The 16,242-nt window shown below is 37.5% G+C and overlaps 1 protein-coding gene across 5 annotated transcripts in view; it reads left to right on the forward strand.

Moving 5' to 3' along the window:
• The window catches only part of LMNTD1 (lamin tail domain containing 1), a 140,612-nt gene that overhangs the window by 105,153 nt on the left and 19,217 nt on the right, over positions 1–16,242 (forward strand). For 3 of the 5 annotated variants that reach the window (XM_074268815.1, XM_074268814.1, XM_074268818.1), the window contains 3 exons: positions 1,659–1,771; positions 10,031–10,223; positions 15,189–15,261. In XM_074268815.1, the coding sequence (XP_074124916.1) occupies positions 1,659–1,720 (62 nt within the window). In that variant the 3' untranslated portion in view covers positions 1,721–1,771; positions 10,031–10,223; positions 15,189–15,261. The remainder of the gene's footprint in view (positions 1–1,658; positions 1,772–10,030; positions 10,224–15,188; positions 15,262–16,242) is intronic. The other 2 variants (XM_074268816.1, XM_074268817.1) reach the window with 2 other exon arrangements.

Genomic DNA, 16,242 nt, shown 5'->3' on the forward strand with positions numbered 1-16,242 from the left:
ACTTCAGGAATTCTTGTTGAGCTTGTGTCCAATTTACATTTTTCCCTTTGAAACTTTACTTGTAACTATTTTGATTCATTCTCTTCTCTAGTTTTGTCATAATCTTTCCTATCACTATATGTTCTTTTAGCTTTTTATGGTTGGGTTTTTTGTTGTGTTTACTTATTTTTTCAGCCTATTTTCTTGACTTTGAATTTATGTTAAAACATAAATTCTATTCCTTGTGGCAGGAATCTCCTCCTTCCAATCTCCTAAATTGCATTGAGCTGAAAAATATGTAAACGTGACCTTTTGTTGGTTCTGTCACACCAGATTTAGATTTGAAATATAATTTTAAAGTTGTTTGGAGAGGAATAAAGGGGGTGAGTTCAGTGCTTCCTCTACTCTGTAATATTGACACTTCCCTAAAAAGTCCTCTTTTCTACAAAAATAAAAATACCCTTTAACCTACTTCATTGACTCATTGTAGCATGGATCTGGTTCTGGATTTTGGGGATCCATACTAGACTACTTCTCTGGAAAAAGATTGTTAGAAGAAAAGATGTCAGGAGAAAGCAATATTGAGCTGAATAAGAAGATTATATAAGTGGTTTGTAAAAATTTGGACTTATGAAAAAAGGTCCATTTGAGAGGAAAAAGAATTTGAGAAAGTATTAATGAACTATGAAGGGAAATAGTCATCAGGTACAGTTTCTATTTCAAATTTTGGTAAAGAGAGAGAGAGAGAGAGAGAGAGAGAGAGAGAGAGAGAGAGAGAGAGAGAGAGAGAGAGAGAGAGATGAAAAAAGAAGATGAAGTAAAATAAGAATCTTAAGAAGCAGCAGCTTTGGACTTGTCAAGAAGGCCAAAGATTGCATTTGTTCAAGAGAAAATGAGAAGAAATGAAGAAATAAGGAAAAAACTGTTCAGATTTAGATTTTATTCTTCATTTATTATTCCTGGAGAAAAGATTGAAAGAAGGGCAAAATTAAAATTAAAGAGAATTAAGGAATAAGGAACTGAAGAAAAGGAATCTAGGAAAAACAGAGAAGGCAAGTTAGAGGAAATGAAGTGCAAATTGTGTTTATCAAGTTGTGACAAAGGAAATGAAGTTGGTTGTAGCAGTAAAGGTGTCTGAAAAATAATAAAATGATTAAAGGAAGGTGGTATATAAGAGGACAAGTATAAAGAATAATAAGTAGTTTGGTAGGTACTTTTTAAGGCTAAGATAACTCAATTAGTATGGAAATCAAAGAGAAGAGTTTGCTGGAACTTGCACAGACTTGTATGATTATATTTTTACTATACATGTTCCTGTTGTGGCCACATTAGTACCCTGAATATCTTAGAATAAGCCAAAGTCAGGATAAGCAAAAGTCTTTATTCTTGGGCTTTTGGGGTCACTGTCAGGGGATTAGATATAGGAATCTCCACACCTCCTTTCTCTCCACTGCCAAAGAATAATCCTGCTTGTCCTACTCTATCCTCTGATCTCCCTTCCCTTCTCTCTCCACACCCACAGATTGAGCCAGCACAGAGTTGAGTAAGGTCATCCTCCAAGCATATATGTTAATAGAGAATTGTCCAATTGGTAATTAGCCTCAAGTGCTAGGTTATCTTGTGTTAGGTGCATCTGCTCAGTTCTAGCCCTTTACATCTCCCACTTTCTTTTGTTTTAGAACACAGGTGGTCATGCCATCCCTTACTTCTCAGGAAAGTGAGAACCCCAAAAAGGAGATGATCACACCCTCCCTGACTTCTCAGGAATGGAGGTGAAAACACCAAAAAAGAGGTGATCACTCCCCCCCCCCGACTTCTCCTGATTGAAAACGCTAAAAAGGAGATAATCACACCTTCCCTGACATCTCAGGAAGGCAGATGAAAAGCACTAAAGGGAAGTGGGGATTGCTAGCGGGTTTCTGGGCTGAAGGTTTTCATTAGAGACAGGTATGCACAAACCCATCAGCATGAGAGGTATTACACAAGCACATAGCAATAAAGCATAGGCTATTAGTGATGACTCTCCCCACAGTTAGTGCAGACTCGATGTGGTGTAACAAACATGAATTGTACATGCAAGTAGTGATATAACAAACAATATAAATCAACACAGTTTTCCAGAAGTCCTAGAAGGAGGGTGGAGGGTATGTAAACATCAGTCACACATACGCCTTCTTCAGCAACCAAGAGATAGTCCAAAACCAATCTATTGTTCATTGCTTCATGTGTTAGGGAATCCAATGATCCCCATAAGTTTTTGAAGTCCTGCAACAATCTTTTTGTATGTTAGGGAATCCAATGATTCCTACAAGTTTTGAAGTCCTACAACAGTCTTATGATGCTCAGAGAATTGAATGATTCCTGAGGGTTTTCAAGTCCAACAATTTTTGATGTCCATGAGTCAAATACCATAACTGCCATGTTCTTTCAGTGGTGGGCACAGTCAACAATGGAAACACCTGATGTTTCTTGGGTCTTCTCCTTCGTTTCAAGAGTCTGCTTTGTCTCTCTTCAATGGACAAGGCAAATATGGCTCGTTGGCACCCATCTGATTCCTTCTCCATCTGTAGAGATATAAGCAAACCCTCTCCCCCAAGCAGTTAACCTATCTGGTCCCTTCCATTCACCACTTTCTGGGTCTCTCCACATGACCTGGTGATTATCTAAAGATAGTAGACCTGCTCGCACTGGACACTGCCCTTCTGGTGGGTTATAAAACCTGTCTGCCAGAGCCAGTGCATCTTTGTCAAAAATTTTAAAATTAATAGTATCAAGAACTAAATTTAGAAGTTCCCTAGGGTTACTCATGGCTCCCCCTTTCTTTTGTTTTTGGAGGAGTGTCTTAATGTCTCTGTTTCTCCCCTCTATTATTGCCTGACCTTGAGTATTAAAAGGTATGCCAGTGGTATGTAAAATCTTATACTGTGCACAAAAGTGTGCAAAATGTTTAGAAGTATATGCAGGTCCATTGTCTGTTTTTATTGCTTATGGCACACCCATAATTGCAAATGCTTATATAAGGAATTCAGTGACCACTCGGGCTGTCTCTTTTGCTGTTGGTATTGCAAAAGTGAATCCTGAAAAGGTGTCTACCACAACGTGGATAACAGACAGACAACCAAAAGATTTATTATGGGTCACATCCATTTGCCAAATTTCATTAGGTCTCAAACCATGAGGGTGCTTCTCTGGAGGGAGTATAGGAGCATGGAAAGGAAGGTAAGTTGTACAGGCTTTTACTATGCTCCTAGCTTCTTCTCTTGTTATTGCAAATTGTAAACTTAAAGTTTGGGCAGCCTGATGATATTTAGAATGAGATTTTTGGGCTTCTTGAAATAAAGGAGTATTGGCTAACATAGTTAAAAGGCTATCTGCCTTTGAATTACCATAAAAAATAGGACCTGGAAGTCCACTATGAGAGTGGACATGCAAGATATAAATCTTACCTGGATGCTTTCTCACTTGCTCTTGAAGTTCCTTAAAGAGCTGATATATAGTGGAGGCTACAAATTTTATTTGAGCTGTGGCAATTCTTTGTGCCACACCTACTGAATAGGCTGAATCAGATATTATATTTATATCTCCTGGATAATAAGTAAAAGCTAGAATGATCACATACAATTCATTCTGCTGAGTGGACCGAAAAGGAATTCTGACTACTCTCTTTATAGTTAAGTCACAAGAGTATACAGCACAAATATTATGTTTGGATACATCTGTAAAGATAGTTGGTCCTTTAAGAGGAACTTCAAGAATCTATCGCCAATTATGTAATAGTCTAGTTATCTTTAATGGAGACCCATGTGTAAAATTTGGAGCCATGGCTAATAAAATTTGCCACTCTGGGATGGTTTCACAGCACATATTAACTTGTGCATTAGTATAAAAGATGTATATCTTATCAGGTCTTATCCCTGATAATTGTACTGCTTGCTTAATGGCCTTTAATAAAATTCTAGCCACAAGCACTGGGTAAGGCCATTTGTAACACGCACTCTTGGCAGTTACAATTACTAGTCTGTCCTAGGCCCAACAGAGTACCTTTGATCACTGATCTTTGCAGTGTCAACTCTACCTGGCTCACCTCCTCTGAGGCCTTCAAAGTCTCTGGCCACAATCTCTTTTTAGTTTAATAACCGGTAGCGCGCTCAAGAACAGCCACATGCAATCTTAAAAGCCTTTATTATACCTACTCACATAATGCCCTGACTTGATGCCCTGACTTGTTGGTTCCCAAGTGAACACCTGGTCAGAAGACCCACGTGTTCACTATCAAAATCCTTACCTCTCTGGGCTATCCATCTGCTTGGCTAAGGGAGCCAGGGTGAAGAGCGCCAGGTTAAAGAGAGCGACTGCTTTCTGCAGTGGGCTTATATAGGGCTTGTGAGGTCACACACACAGCCAATCAGCGAGAGAGTCACCCATTATGAAGCTATCTTAATGTGGCAAAAATCCCACCCACTGGGCAGTCCTAATATCGACAGAGATTACTTCCGGGCCTCAATCTCCTGTTGCACTGTGTCTGCCCATTTAAAGGACCCTTACAATTCCCTTCTCTTGTTTTGTGGGAACCGCACATCTCATCAAGCTAAACTTTTAGCACCAGCTATAGTTCACTTGATCCATGAGATGACAGAGTGTTATGCCCAAGGAGGTACAAAGCAGCAGATCAGTAAACAGAAGTATGACAATGAGAACCAGGCTCAACAGTGGCCCAAGTGTTCAACCCATTCATCAAAGTCATACTCGAGATAATAAGCCAAAGAGGTTGGATGCCAATGAGGTAGGATGTCAACACTGAGGTGGGAAGTCAACAAGGTAAAACATCACAATTTGAGTTAACAATTAAATATCAGTGAGGTAGGTTGTCACAATTCTAGTTACATTTATCACAATTCTTAGACCAATTCTAGTTTCTCACAATTCTCTATTGCACTTTTCACAATCCTAGAGCAATTCTAGTTTCACAGGTGCACATAAGCAAAGTCATGTCCAGTAACATTGTCTCAATAACAACAGTAGGTAGGTGCGTTGGTTTTTCACCCACTAATTTAAAAGCATAGTCCTTCGATAGAAAGCATAGGGCAAAGCCTCTCCCCAGGCCACCATATGGCAAGTAGCCATGGGAGGAGCAAGCAGGCCCATTGTCCATTTTCAGTCTTTATATTGCATATCACCCAAAACAGTCCATTTCAGCTGCAACACTGGAACTGTCTGCTGTCTCTGGTGTCACGGTCAGGAGAGACATTGCTGCCATCAGAGTCTGGAAGGCTGTGGACATCTGGCTGATCCCTCTGGGCTGTTGTCTGGTCCTTCTCTTGGATCCCCAGGTTACAAATGTCTCTGGTGGGGATCAACTCTGCTGATAGATCTGCACCTAGGAAGGAATGTACCCGGGGCCCAACTTGGGCCTTTCCAAATCACAGTGGAAACAAAGTTGTTGTCAAAAAGATTAATAAAAGTCAGACAAAAGTTAGTCGGTCTGTCACTTAGCTGCACTTTCTGTGCATGCCCAAAGTGGCTTTATTCTGGTTGTGCTGGGAGGTTCACCCACTCTATCACTCTGTCTCCTTGATGGACTGCTATGGGTGCCTCTTGTGTAGCAAAAACTGATATTTCCAAGGGTTGTTGAATGACTCTTTCAACCACATTGGATAAAGCCAGTTCAACTTCCCTCAAAGCCTCTTGAGCTTCTTTTGTAAGCTGGCGTGGTGAGTTTGAAGCACTGTCTCCCCTTAAAATGTCACATAATGGCTGCAATTGATAGGTAGTCAAGCCTAACATGGGATGCATCCATTGGATATCTCCTATCAATTTCTGGAAGTCATTTAAGGTGTTTAGCTTCTCTGTTCTTAAGGAGAGTTTTTGTACCTTAGGATATACTTCATATCCTAAATGTTGAAAAGGAGCATGTCTTTGAATCTTTTCTGAAGCTATGTGCAATTTGTAGTTCCTTAATGTTTCTATGGTTTTTTGTAGACATGCTTCATTTGTTCCTCAGGGGCACATCCCAATATATCATCCATGTAATGTAATAACATTACTTTTGGAAATGCTTTTCTTACTGGAGTAAGAGCAGCAGCACCATACATTTGAAACATAGTAGGACTGTTTTTCATTCCCTGTGGCAAAACTATCCATTCATATCTTTTTATAAGGCTCAGCTAAGTTAACACTGGGCATTGAAAAGGCAAATCTTTTCATATCCTCCTTATCTAAAGGAATAGAATAGAAACAATCCTTAATGTCTATAACCCACAGAGGCTATTCTCTAGGCAAATGAGTAGGAGATGGAAGTCCAGGTTGAAGAGTTCCCATAGTTTCCATCTGTTCATCTGTTTCTTAAATCAATCAACATCCTCCATTTTCTAGATTTCTTTTTTACAACAAATACTAAAATTCCAAGGACTTAGAGAAGGCTTTAAGTGAACTTGGTCAAGTTGCTCCTGTAGTATATCTAATAAGGCCTGAATTTTATTGCTACGTAAGGGCTACTGTTCTATCCACACTGGTGTATCAGTTTTCCATTGGATAGGAACAGGTGAAAGTGTTGGCAGGCCTTCAACAGCAGCCCTGCCTAAAAAACTGAAGTACTCATTTTTAACCCTAATTGTTGTAAAATGTCTCTTCCCCACAGATTGATGGGGATTTTTTCGACTATAAAAGGAGTAAAAATTCCTGTTTTGCCTTCAAAAGTTCATCTCAAAGGGATAGCACTAACTTCAGCTGCTATTAATCCTCCTATCCCAGACATGTAGGTGTCTGCCTTACTCTTTGGCCAGTGACTGGGCCAGTTGGCACCTCTAATGACTCTGCGATCTGCACCTGTGTCCACCAGTCCTTCTAATGGTATGCCATTTATATAAATGGTGAGCATAGGTCGATCAGCTGTCACAGCTGCTGTCCAGTATATTCCTGGATTTTGCTGCTTAGAGTCAGAATGTGGGTGACTATCACCAGGTTGCTTACTAGGAGTCTGTATCAATAAACCTGATGCCACTACTTCTCCTGGTTGATAAGTCACACATTGTCTACCTGTGTTAGTGACTGGGATATTAGCTACACATTCCCCAGTTTCCCACATCAGTGTATGAATGAACACTGTTTTGTAAGTACTTTCAGGAGGTGAAATAGTCAAGCCTACTGTGCCTGGAGGATCCATAGGCTGGAGAGGAACAGATTTCACCTCTCTAGGGGGTATCTCAGCTTACTGGAGTAAGAGCAGCAGCAATATACATTTGACACATAGTAGGGCTGTTTTTCATTCCCTGTGGCAAAACTCTCCATATCTTTTATAAGGCTCAGCTAAGTTACCGCTGGGCACTGAAAAGGCAAATCTTTTCATATCCTCCTTATCTAGAGGGATAGAATAGAAACAATCCTTAATGTCTATAACCCAAAGAGGCCATTCTCTAGGCAATTGAGTAGGAGATGGAAGTCCAGATTGTCCCAGCTACATACAACTCTATCCTTCCTTTCTCCCATCAAGTTGCTTCCTAGCTGATTGTGTAATCCCTTTCTCCCATCAGATGGCTTCCTGGCTGATTGGTCATGTCTGGGTATTGGACATTTTTCTGGCATTTTCTGGGTGTGGCATCGACTGCCATCATGCCCCAAATGTTTTTTGCCTGGGGCCCTGGAGCTGGGCCCCTCATTCCGTTTCCCTGAATCAGTCTATACTCTGATGCCCAATGGAAGCCTCTGTGGCATTTTGGACATGGGGTATTGGGCCTTGTTCTCCCACCCTGTTTTTCACTCTGTCTCTATGCCAACATTAAGCTTTCAGATCCCCTACTTTACCACATTGAAAGCATTGACGAGTCTCTCTAGAAGTCTCTTGCCACAAGGGACCCTGTCTTCCCATGTTGGGATCTTGAGAAGTCTGCATCATAGCCTGGCTATAAAAGGCAATTTGTGCCCATTGTGGCACAGCATCTTATGATCTCCTCTAAAGGAGCATCCTTGTGTAGTCCTAGTATAATTCTAATGCAAACCTCATTAGCATTTTCTTTAGCAAGTTGCATCATCAACATGTCTGTTACTGTATTTTCACCATTAGTCCGTATTTCAGCTCTTTGCAAATGTCCCACAAGATCAGCAAAGGATTCATTTGGCCCTTGTACAATTTTTGTGAAGGTCTCACCCTTGTCATTTTCACTAGGAAGAGAAGCCCATGCTTTGATAGCAGCAGCAGCAATTTTCTCATATGCTGCTATGAAGTAATTAATCTGTACTGAAACTTCTGCATAAGAACCTACACCTGTTAGTTGGCCACAGGTGATTGAAGTATTAACTCCACTTTGACTATTTTGTTGGGCTTGAATCCTATCAAGCTCACTATATTCAGAAATCCACAACAAGTTTTGTCCAGGTTCTAAGCATACCCTTGCTATAGATTTCCAGTCACTAGGGGTCAAGACTTCATAAGCCAAATTATGTAATAACATCTTAACATAAGCTGATGTAGCCCCATAAAGAGTACAAGCATTTTTCAGGTCTTTGAGGATGTCTATATCAAAAGGAGTGTATCTTTTACTCTCTTGATCTGAAGAGTTAAACTATTGGATCACGGGATATATTTGGAGCCTGAGATCACCTATATTCTTCCCTTCTTCTGTAGCTTTAAGTACTGCCTTTTACAATCTAATCATAGGAGGGGGTGATTGTTGGGGGGAGGTGCTGGTGATATCACTGCCCCTCCCACTACTCCTCCTTTCTCCATCCAAGAAGGTGGAGTTGATGGAGGCATGTCAATAATCTGCTTCCTAGGCAGGTCAAGCTTCCTCAAGAGAGCCAGAATCACCATGCCCTTGAAACTCATTTAAGTCCCCACGCCCTCTGGCAATATTGTCTTGAGACTGTTTATTGTCTTCCTTTTTTCCCTCACACTTCCTCATCTGGCTGTTTCTAAAACTTTTCCTTTTCTATAACTTGCAAGATTGTTTAAGGTCAATTGAATTATGTTTCATATATAGAATGAATCTGTGGAAATTGAATGAGGACCTCTATTATTGTAAGATTTGCAGAATTGTTGTCCCACAAGTTTCCAATTATCTACACTTATTTCTTCTTCCTCTAAGAACCAAGGGGACGTGTGTCCTAATGTATACAAGAGTCTAGCAATCTGTTCCCAGGTTATAATTAAACCTTGCCCCTCAATTAACCTAAGCATGCTTTCTATAGCACCCCTTTGGGGTGGGGGTAGGAGTGGGGCTGGGGACGGGGGGGGGGGGGGAGAATCTTTTCCTAACATCTGCCCCATTTCAGCTAGAAAAGGTTACTAGTTTAGCCCTTAACAAAAGTTCCCTATTTGTCTATTAAAATACTCGTCTAATTTCCTGGTCACCAGAGGACTTCTTCAGTGTAAGTAGGGTGCTTGGCCCACACATTGGACGCAAATGTTGTGACTGCGTTAGTACCCTGGATATCTTAGAATCAGCCAAAGTCAGGATAAGCAAAAGTCTTTATTCTTGGGCTTTTGGGGTCACTGTCAGGGGATTAGATCTAGAAATCTACACACCTCCTTTCTCTCTCTCCATTGCCAAAGAATGATCCTGCTTGTCCTCCATCCTCTGGTCTCCCTTCCCCTTCTCTCTCCACACCCACAGATTGAGCCAGCACAGAATTGAGTAGGGTCATCCTCCAAAAATATGTTAATCGAGAATTGTCCAATTGGTGTAATTAGCCTCAAGTGCTAGGTTATCTTGTGTTAAGTGCATCTGCTCAGTTCTAGCTCTTTACATGTTCCCAATGGGATGTCTCAACTATTTATGTGGCAAAGAGGATCTGAAGTACACAAGGGGAAATGACCATTATCAGGAGGTTGAGAAGCTAAAGAGGATCAATAAGGGTAACCATAAACTTGGAGCTAAAAAATAATTTTTGAAACTATTTTTAAGTAGAAGGAATTTTTTGTCCTTCAAGGAATGCTAAAGTTAAATCCCAGAATCAATTAAGTGAAAGAATATTACAAAATAATATCAAATAAAAAGGTCAGGTGAAGAAAAGAAGAAAATTATGATTGGGGATAATTCATGTTGTCTTCCTTTAGGTGTGTATCCAAGATACAACAGACTATCTCCCAAGACCTATCAAAACATGTAATTATTACCAATACTTCATGATTCACATGGGCAGAAGTGATACTACCAGAGGAAATTTAAAAAGTTTTGTCAAAGATCACAGAATATAAATTAAAAACCATAGGAACAAAAGTTGATTTTCCTTAGTGCATTCCATCAAAGGTAAGGAATACCAGGGGGGAAAAAAAGAAAATGAAAAAAATTAATTAGTGAAGTGAATTCTGGCTGACAAGATGATGTTTGATTAAGATTTCTGGATCATGGCTTAAAATAGAGTAAAATTAAACTCTTGAGAGTCTTCTCAGCAAAGGCAGGTAAGAATATATTTGCCTGGAGTCTTACAAATATAATCAGGAGAGCTCTTAAGCTTTAAAAAAAACTATGGGAAAAGAAGGAAACTACCTTTATTTTTCCAACATAAATTGTAAATAGTGAAAAAGTTGAAAGAAAAAAAAGTTAAAAACACAGAAGTTCACAGGAGACAAAATTTAAGAAAGCTACCAATAATCAATTCCTGAGCCCTAAATATATGCACAGATGCCCAAAGTTTAGTCAGTGAGAGGCATTAATAGATTTTAATGCAAGGAGACAAATTTAAAGTTCTAGTTCACATTAAGACATTGTGGTTTGAAAACCATGATAGAAATATGGCCTTAGAAGGCCATCATTCAAAAATGAACAAAGTAGGCAAAAAGAGTGGAGAGCAGCATTTATACTAATAAGATAATATTCATGTGGAGAAATATAAGAACCTTTAGAACAAATGGAGTAAATCTGATGGAGAACATTTGAGTGAAGATGAAGGCAGAAACAAAGGATTTCATCATCAGTCTATGCTGTAGACCATTCATACAAAAAGAACAGTTCTAGAAAAAGATTACAAATCTGAGAACAAATACATGCTATGTAGTGATGAGAAGATCATTTTCCATATATCTGCTAAACAGACTAGCCAATAATTGATTGAATTGCCTTAAGGGTAATTTCATTCTTCAGAAGCTGGAGGAATCAATAAATGATAATTCTGTGCTCAATATTCTTGTCACTTAAAAGGGAGAAATTGAAGTTGCTGTGGTGGAAATAATGGGGTCATTGGGTTGAAGTAACTGCTGCTTCTTAGAATTTATGATAGGAGAAAAAGAAATGCTGGAAATAGTCTGACATGTACCCATGTAGATTTGGGGAATACAAATTCAGAAGTTCAGAAGGAGGATAGATAGCAGGGCAATATAGTTCCAGGAGAGTAGATAATTGGCTCTCCAACATAGAAAATGTAGTTCTAATTTTAAAAGAAGGAACAAGAACAAAGTCTACAAATTGTAAGCCAGTGAGCTTGAGTAATTCCTGGAAAAAATTTAGATCATGTTATTGGAATCATTATATAGAATAAGAATCAATGATTAAAGAGATGGAGCCAAGATGGCAGAGTAAAGGTAGGGACTCCTCTGTGTTCTCCCCCAGATTCCTCCAAATATCTTTGAATAATGACTCTTATTATTGAGCTTGGAAGGTCAGCAGAAGTTTGTTGCATCAGAGTGAGTGTGAAATACAATCCAGTGCAGCTTGGGTCCCATAAAACCAGGAACAAGTAGTGGGATATGCAGCAGTGGCAACTATCTCCAGATTTCTCAGCCCACAGAGTCCAAGGACAGCTCAGCAGGAAAGATTTGGCACATTAGGGTGTGAGCAAAATTCCAGCTCGGAATCAGGCTTTGGGAGCTGATGAATCAAATATGGCAGCAGTAGCACTGTGATAATGACAGTGACTGTGGCAGCTTTTGGACATCTCATCAGACAGGTAAGGGAGCTGGAACAGTTAGTCATAAAGAGATTGCAAGTGCCTCTTTCCTGGAACTTTGGCAGGATTACTTTTCAAAGAGTTAAAAGTCAAGTAATAGACTGGGAAATAACAGAGTATGACTATAGATAGCTTCTATGGTGACAAGGAAGATCAAAACATACACTCAGAAGATGATAACCAAATTAAATTTCCTATATCCAAAACCTCCAAGAAAAGACTTGGTCTCAGGCCATGGAAGAACTCAAAGGGATTTTGACAAGCAAGACAGGTAGAGGAAAATTTGAAAGAGAAATGAGAGTGATATAAAAGAAAACACAAAAAAGCTAATGAAGAGAAGAATGCCTTAAAAAGCAAAATTGGCCACATAGGAGAGGAAGTACAAAAGGTCACTGAGGAAAATAATTCCTTAAAAATTAGAATTGATCAAATGGAAGTTCATGACTTCATGAGAATTCAAGATACAATTAAAAAAGAATGATACAAATTAAAAAGAATGAAAAAAATAGAAAAAAAAAGTTATATATCTCATTGGAAAAACAACTGACCTGACAGGAAAGATAATTTAAAAATTATTAGTCTACCTGAAAGCCATGATCAAAAAAAGAATAAGACATTATCTTTCAAAAAAAAGTGATCCTGATATTTTAGAACCTGAGGATTAATAAAAATTGAAAGGATCCACCAATCACCACCTGAAAAAGATCCCAAGATGAAAACTCCCAGGAATGTAACAGCCAAATTCTAGTACTCCCAGGTTAAGGAGAAAATAGCACAAGCATCCATAGGTCATTCCAAATTAACCTTTTCTTTTTTGACAAGTTACTAAACTAATTGATCAAAGAATTGTTGTATGTGTAGCTTATTTAGCTTTTAGCTATACATTTGATAAAATTTCATACTAATTATATGTATATATATATGTATACACATATATATATATATATAACATGGAAAAATATCAACTGGATAAGTCAAATACTATCTTAATTTGAGTCAAAAGGAATTAAAGAATTAGACTTGAAGAATAGTTTAATTGTCCAACATCAGCTTGGTCAGAGCAGTGAAGTGAAAATTTAGTTTATTAATGATTAAAATTTTATTCTTTAAACATTTTATTTTTGTCCAAGTACATGCAAAAATGTTTTTAAACATTTTTAAAAACATTAAGTTCCAAATTCTCTCTTTTCTTCCCTTCTTACTTCAACTTGAGTAAGCATGCAATTTAATAAAGATTATATGTGTACTGCCATAAAAAAGGGAAAAAATGCAAAAAAAATGCTTGGATCAGCATTCAGACTTTATTATCACTTTTTTCTCTGAAGGTGGATAGCAGTTTTTATCATCAGATTTTCAGAATTGTCTTGGATCATTATGTTGCTAAGAACAGCTAAATCATTTTTCTCTATTTTTTCCATTTTCTCTCATTTAATTTTTAAAAATCCTTTTTGAATTCTTCCATGAATTCTTTCTGAGTCTTAAACCAGTTCATATTTTTCTTTTAGGCTTTGGATGTAGCTGTTTTTACCTTGTTATCTTTTGAGTTTCTGTTTTGAATCTTCCCTGTTACCATAATACCTTTGTCAGAGTTCCTTTTTGTTGTTGTTTGCTCATTTTTCCTAGCCTATTTCTTGACTTTTAACTTTATGTTAAAATTGGGATCTGCAACCAAGATTGAGGGAGTACTGACCCAAGGTTTAAGCTTTTTGTACTGCTGTTGTAATGTAATGTAATATGGCAACCAAAAAAAAATCCTAATATAATTTTGGACTACATTAAGAGAAGCATAGCTTTTAGGAACAAATAGATGACAATCTCTCTATACTCTGTCATGCTCACATCACCTCTGCACAAGACACTGATAAATTAGAGAGTACCAATATGATGAACTGCTTTGAGTAGAATGATTGGAGATGTTTAGCCTAGATAAGAGAGAACTTAAGTAATATATGATAGATGTGTTCAAATATTTTAAGGGCTGCCACGTAGAAGAGGGCTTATATTTCTTTCTTTTTGGCATCAAAATCAGAAGCAGGAAAAAGGAGAGATGTTACAAAGTACGATTTGATGTCTAGAAAAACTTCCTAACAATTAGGCCTTTATAAAAACAAAATATTCAGAGATAATGGGTACACAATCATTGTAATTCTTATAGTAGAGGCTGGATAATTATTTATCAATAAGTATTAATAAGGAATCCTTTTCAAATATGAATTGCATTATATGGGCTTATGAAGTTCCTTCCAACATTGAAATTCTGTGATATTATAGCTGTGATTTTACCATTGGCTCTAACACTACCACAATTGAAATTTCCAAGTAAAAAAACAAGACACAAAGTATCTGTCACATGAGGACTAGACTAAGCATAGAGAAGATAATCACCAAAAGGCTGTAGAATTTGTCTACAGCAATTCCTGAAGGCCATCTACTAAGTTAGTGGGAAACTACACTAATCAAAATGGGGCCTTTCTAATACTGAAATACCAGTTTTGCTAAAAAAAAAAAAAAAAAAAAAAAAAAAAAAAGCAAACAAAAGAAAAAACAACCAAGTGAAACACTACAGAACAAAATTAAAAATATAAAGAGCACAGAATAATTACAGGTTTCACATTAAATTTTAGTTCTTATCGATAACTACTCTAATTTCTTTTCCTCTCCTCTCTTTTCTCTCATCATCTCAATTGACAATGATTATCTGTGAGATTCTCTTGGATGTTCATAAAAATTGTTACCTATATAATCACTCTGATTCCTTTGAAAAATTATTTCTTTTGCATTTGTGCTTATTTGGCCCTACAACTAATACTAAGAGGACACACTTCATCAGCCAGCACTACAGCATCCATATAGGGAACCATCAGTTAACCGCAAATAAAGACATTTTGAATGTTGTGAATTAATTCACTTAACTTTGGCTGTATATTTTTCATGGATGTACACATTGATAATAAGGTTGATGCATGAATTGTTAGAGTTAGCTCAGTATTTGGAGGCTCCAAAAGAAACTGTGGGGAAAAAAAAAGTTATTAAGCCAACTATCAAGCTGAATGTCTACAGAACTATTGTGCTGACCTTGTTGTAGTATGCCCTGTGAAATCTGGACAGTCTACTAGTGCCATGGCAGAAAATTAATTTCCATTTGAAATATTAACTTGATTCTTACATCACATTTTCCCTCCCTAGTCTCCTTCTCTTTGTCTGCTTGATCCAAAGAAACAAAACTATGAACACAGTCCATCTAAATCACAAAAGGGGCAGAAAATCAGCTTTATCTTTAGGGGGGTAAGTAACAGTGTTATAAATCTTGTGTATTTTTTTAATCTTAGGAGGAAAAAAACCTTATCATTAGAAGACTCTTTAAAACCTATTGTGAAATTGGACATTCAGTAGCAGCCTCAGGTCAGTAGTTTTTCATAAAAACTTGATTTATCTACATTTATTTTGATTTTCCTATTAGCTAGAAACATCTGTGAAGGTCGGAAATAAACTTCACTTTTACACTCTATACCCAAGTGCCTAGTAATTCATAAAAAAAAAAAAAAGTCTTCAGAATGACCTGGAAAAAATAGTTTAAAGGTACCTTTCAGTTCCATTAACATCAGGGGTCTTTTCTGAACCCCTTATGATTTAACAATATTAGCTGAAATTATTTATGTGGAAAAAAATGTAGGTTTTTAGGCAAAAAATGTATCTTTTTGTAGTACCATTATTTCCATTAGAAACTTGCTTTCACTATGAATTTTTTTTTAAGCTTGGATTGTAACAAAGTTCTACAGTGTTGTTTTGTTTCATTTTGTTTTTTACCTAATAAATAGAAATCCCAATATCTAACTATAATGAGAAAAGGCCTTCATCTATCCCTAAAGGTCTATGTTAAGTAAGCCCTATGTTGAGGCAGAATTTTGCCTATCAGCTAATGGTGACCATTCAGTACTATAAATTTAAATTAGGCATGGGGTTGGAATAACTTCTTGTGAAAATATTAAAAATTTGATTTAATGAGATTGTAGACAAATCTGAGGATAATGAAAAAATTGCTAGGTAAGATGTTAGAAGACTTATGTATGGGTCTTTTTCTGTCGCTTAACTAGTTGCATGACAAGTCAGCTAATCTCTCTAAGCTTTAGTTTCTTCCTCTGTAAAATTGAGAATAATAGTTATACTACCAAGATTGCCTTGAGTATCAAATGTATTCTTGTTTCTTAAAATTAAACTAGAGGACTATACAATGATAGGAAAGAGGCTAGAAAGATTTTGAAGATATTTGGCTTTATCTGGGGGAGGGGGTGGGGGAAAGGAGGGGAAAAATTGGAACAAAAGGTTTGGCAATTCTCAATCCTGTAAAATTACCCATGCATATATCTGGTAAATAAAAAGGTA

The sequence above is a fragment of the Sminthopsis crassicaudata genome, chromosome 5 (assembly GCF_048593235.1).
Source record: "Sminthopsis crassicaudata isolate SCR6 chromosome 5, ASM4859323v1, whole genome shotgun sequence".
NCBI lineage: Eukaryota > Metazoa > Chordata > Mammalia > Dasyuromorphia > Dasyuridae > Sminthopsis > Sminthopsis crassicaudata.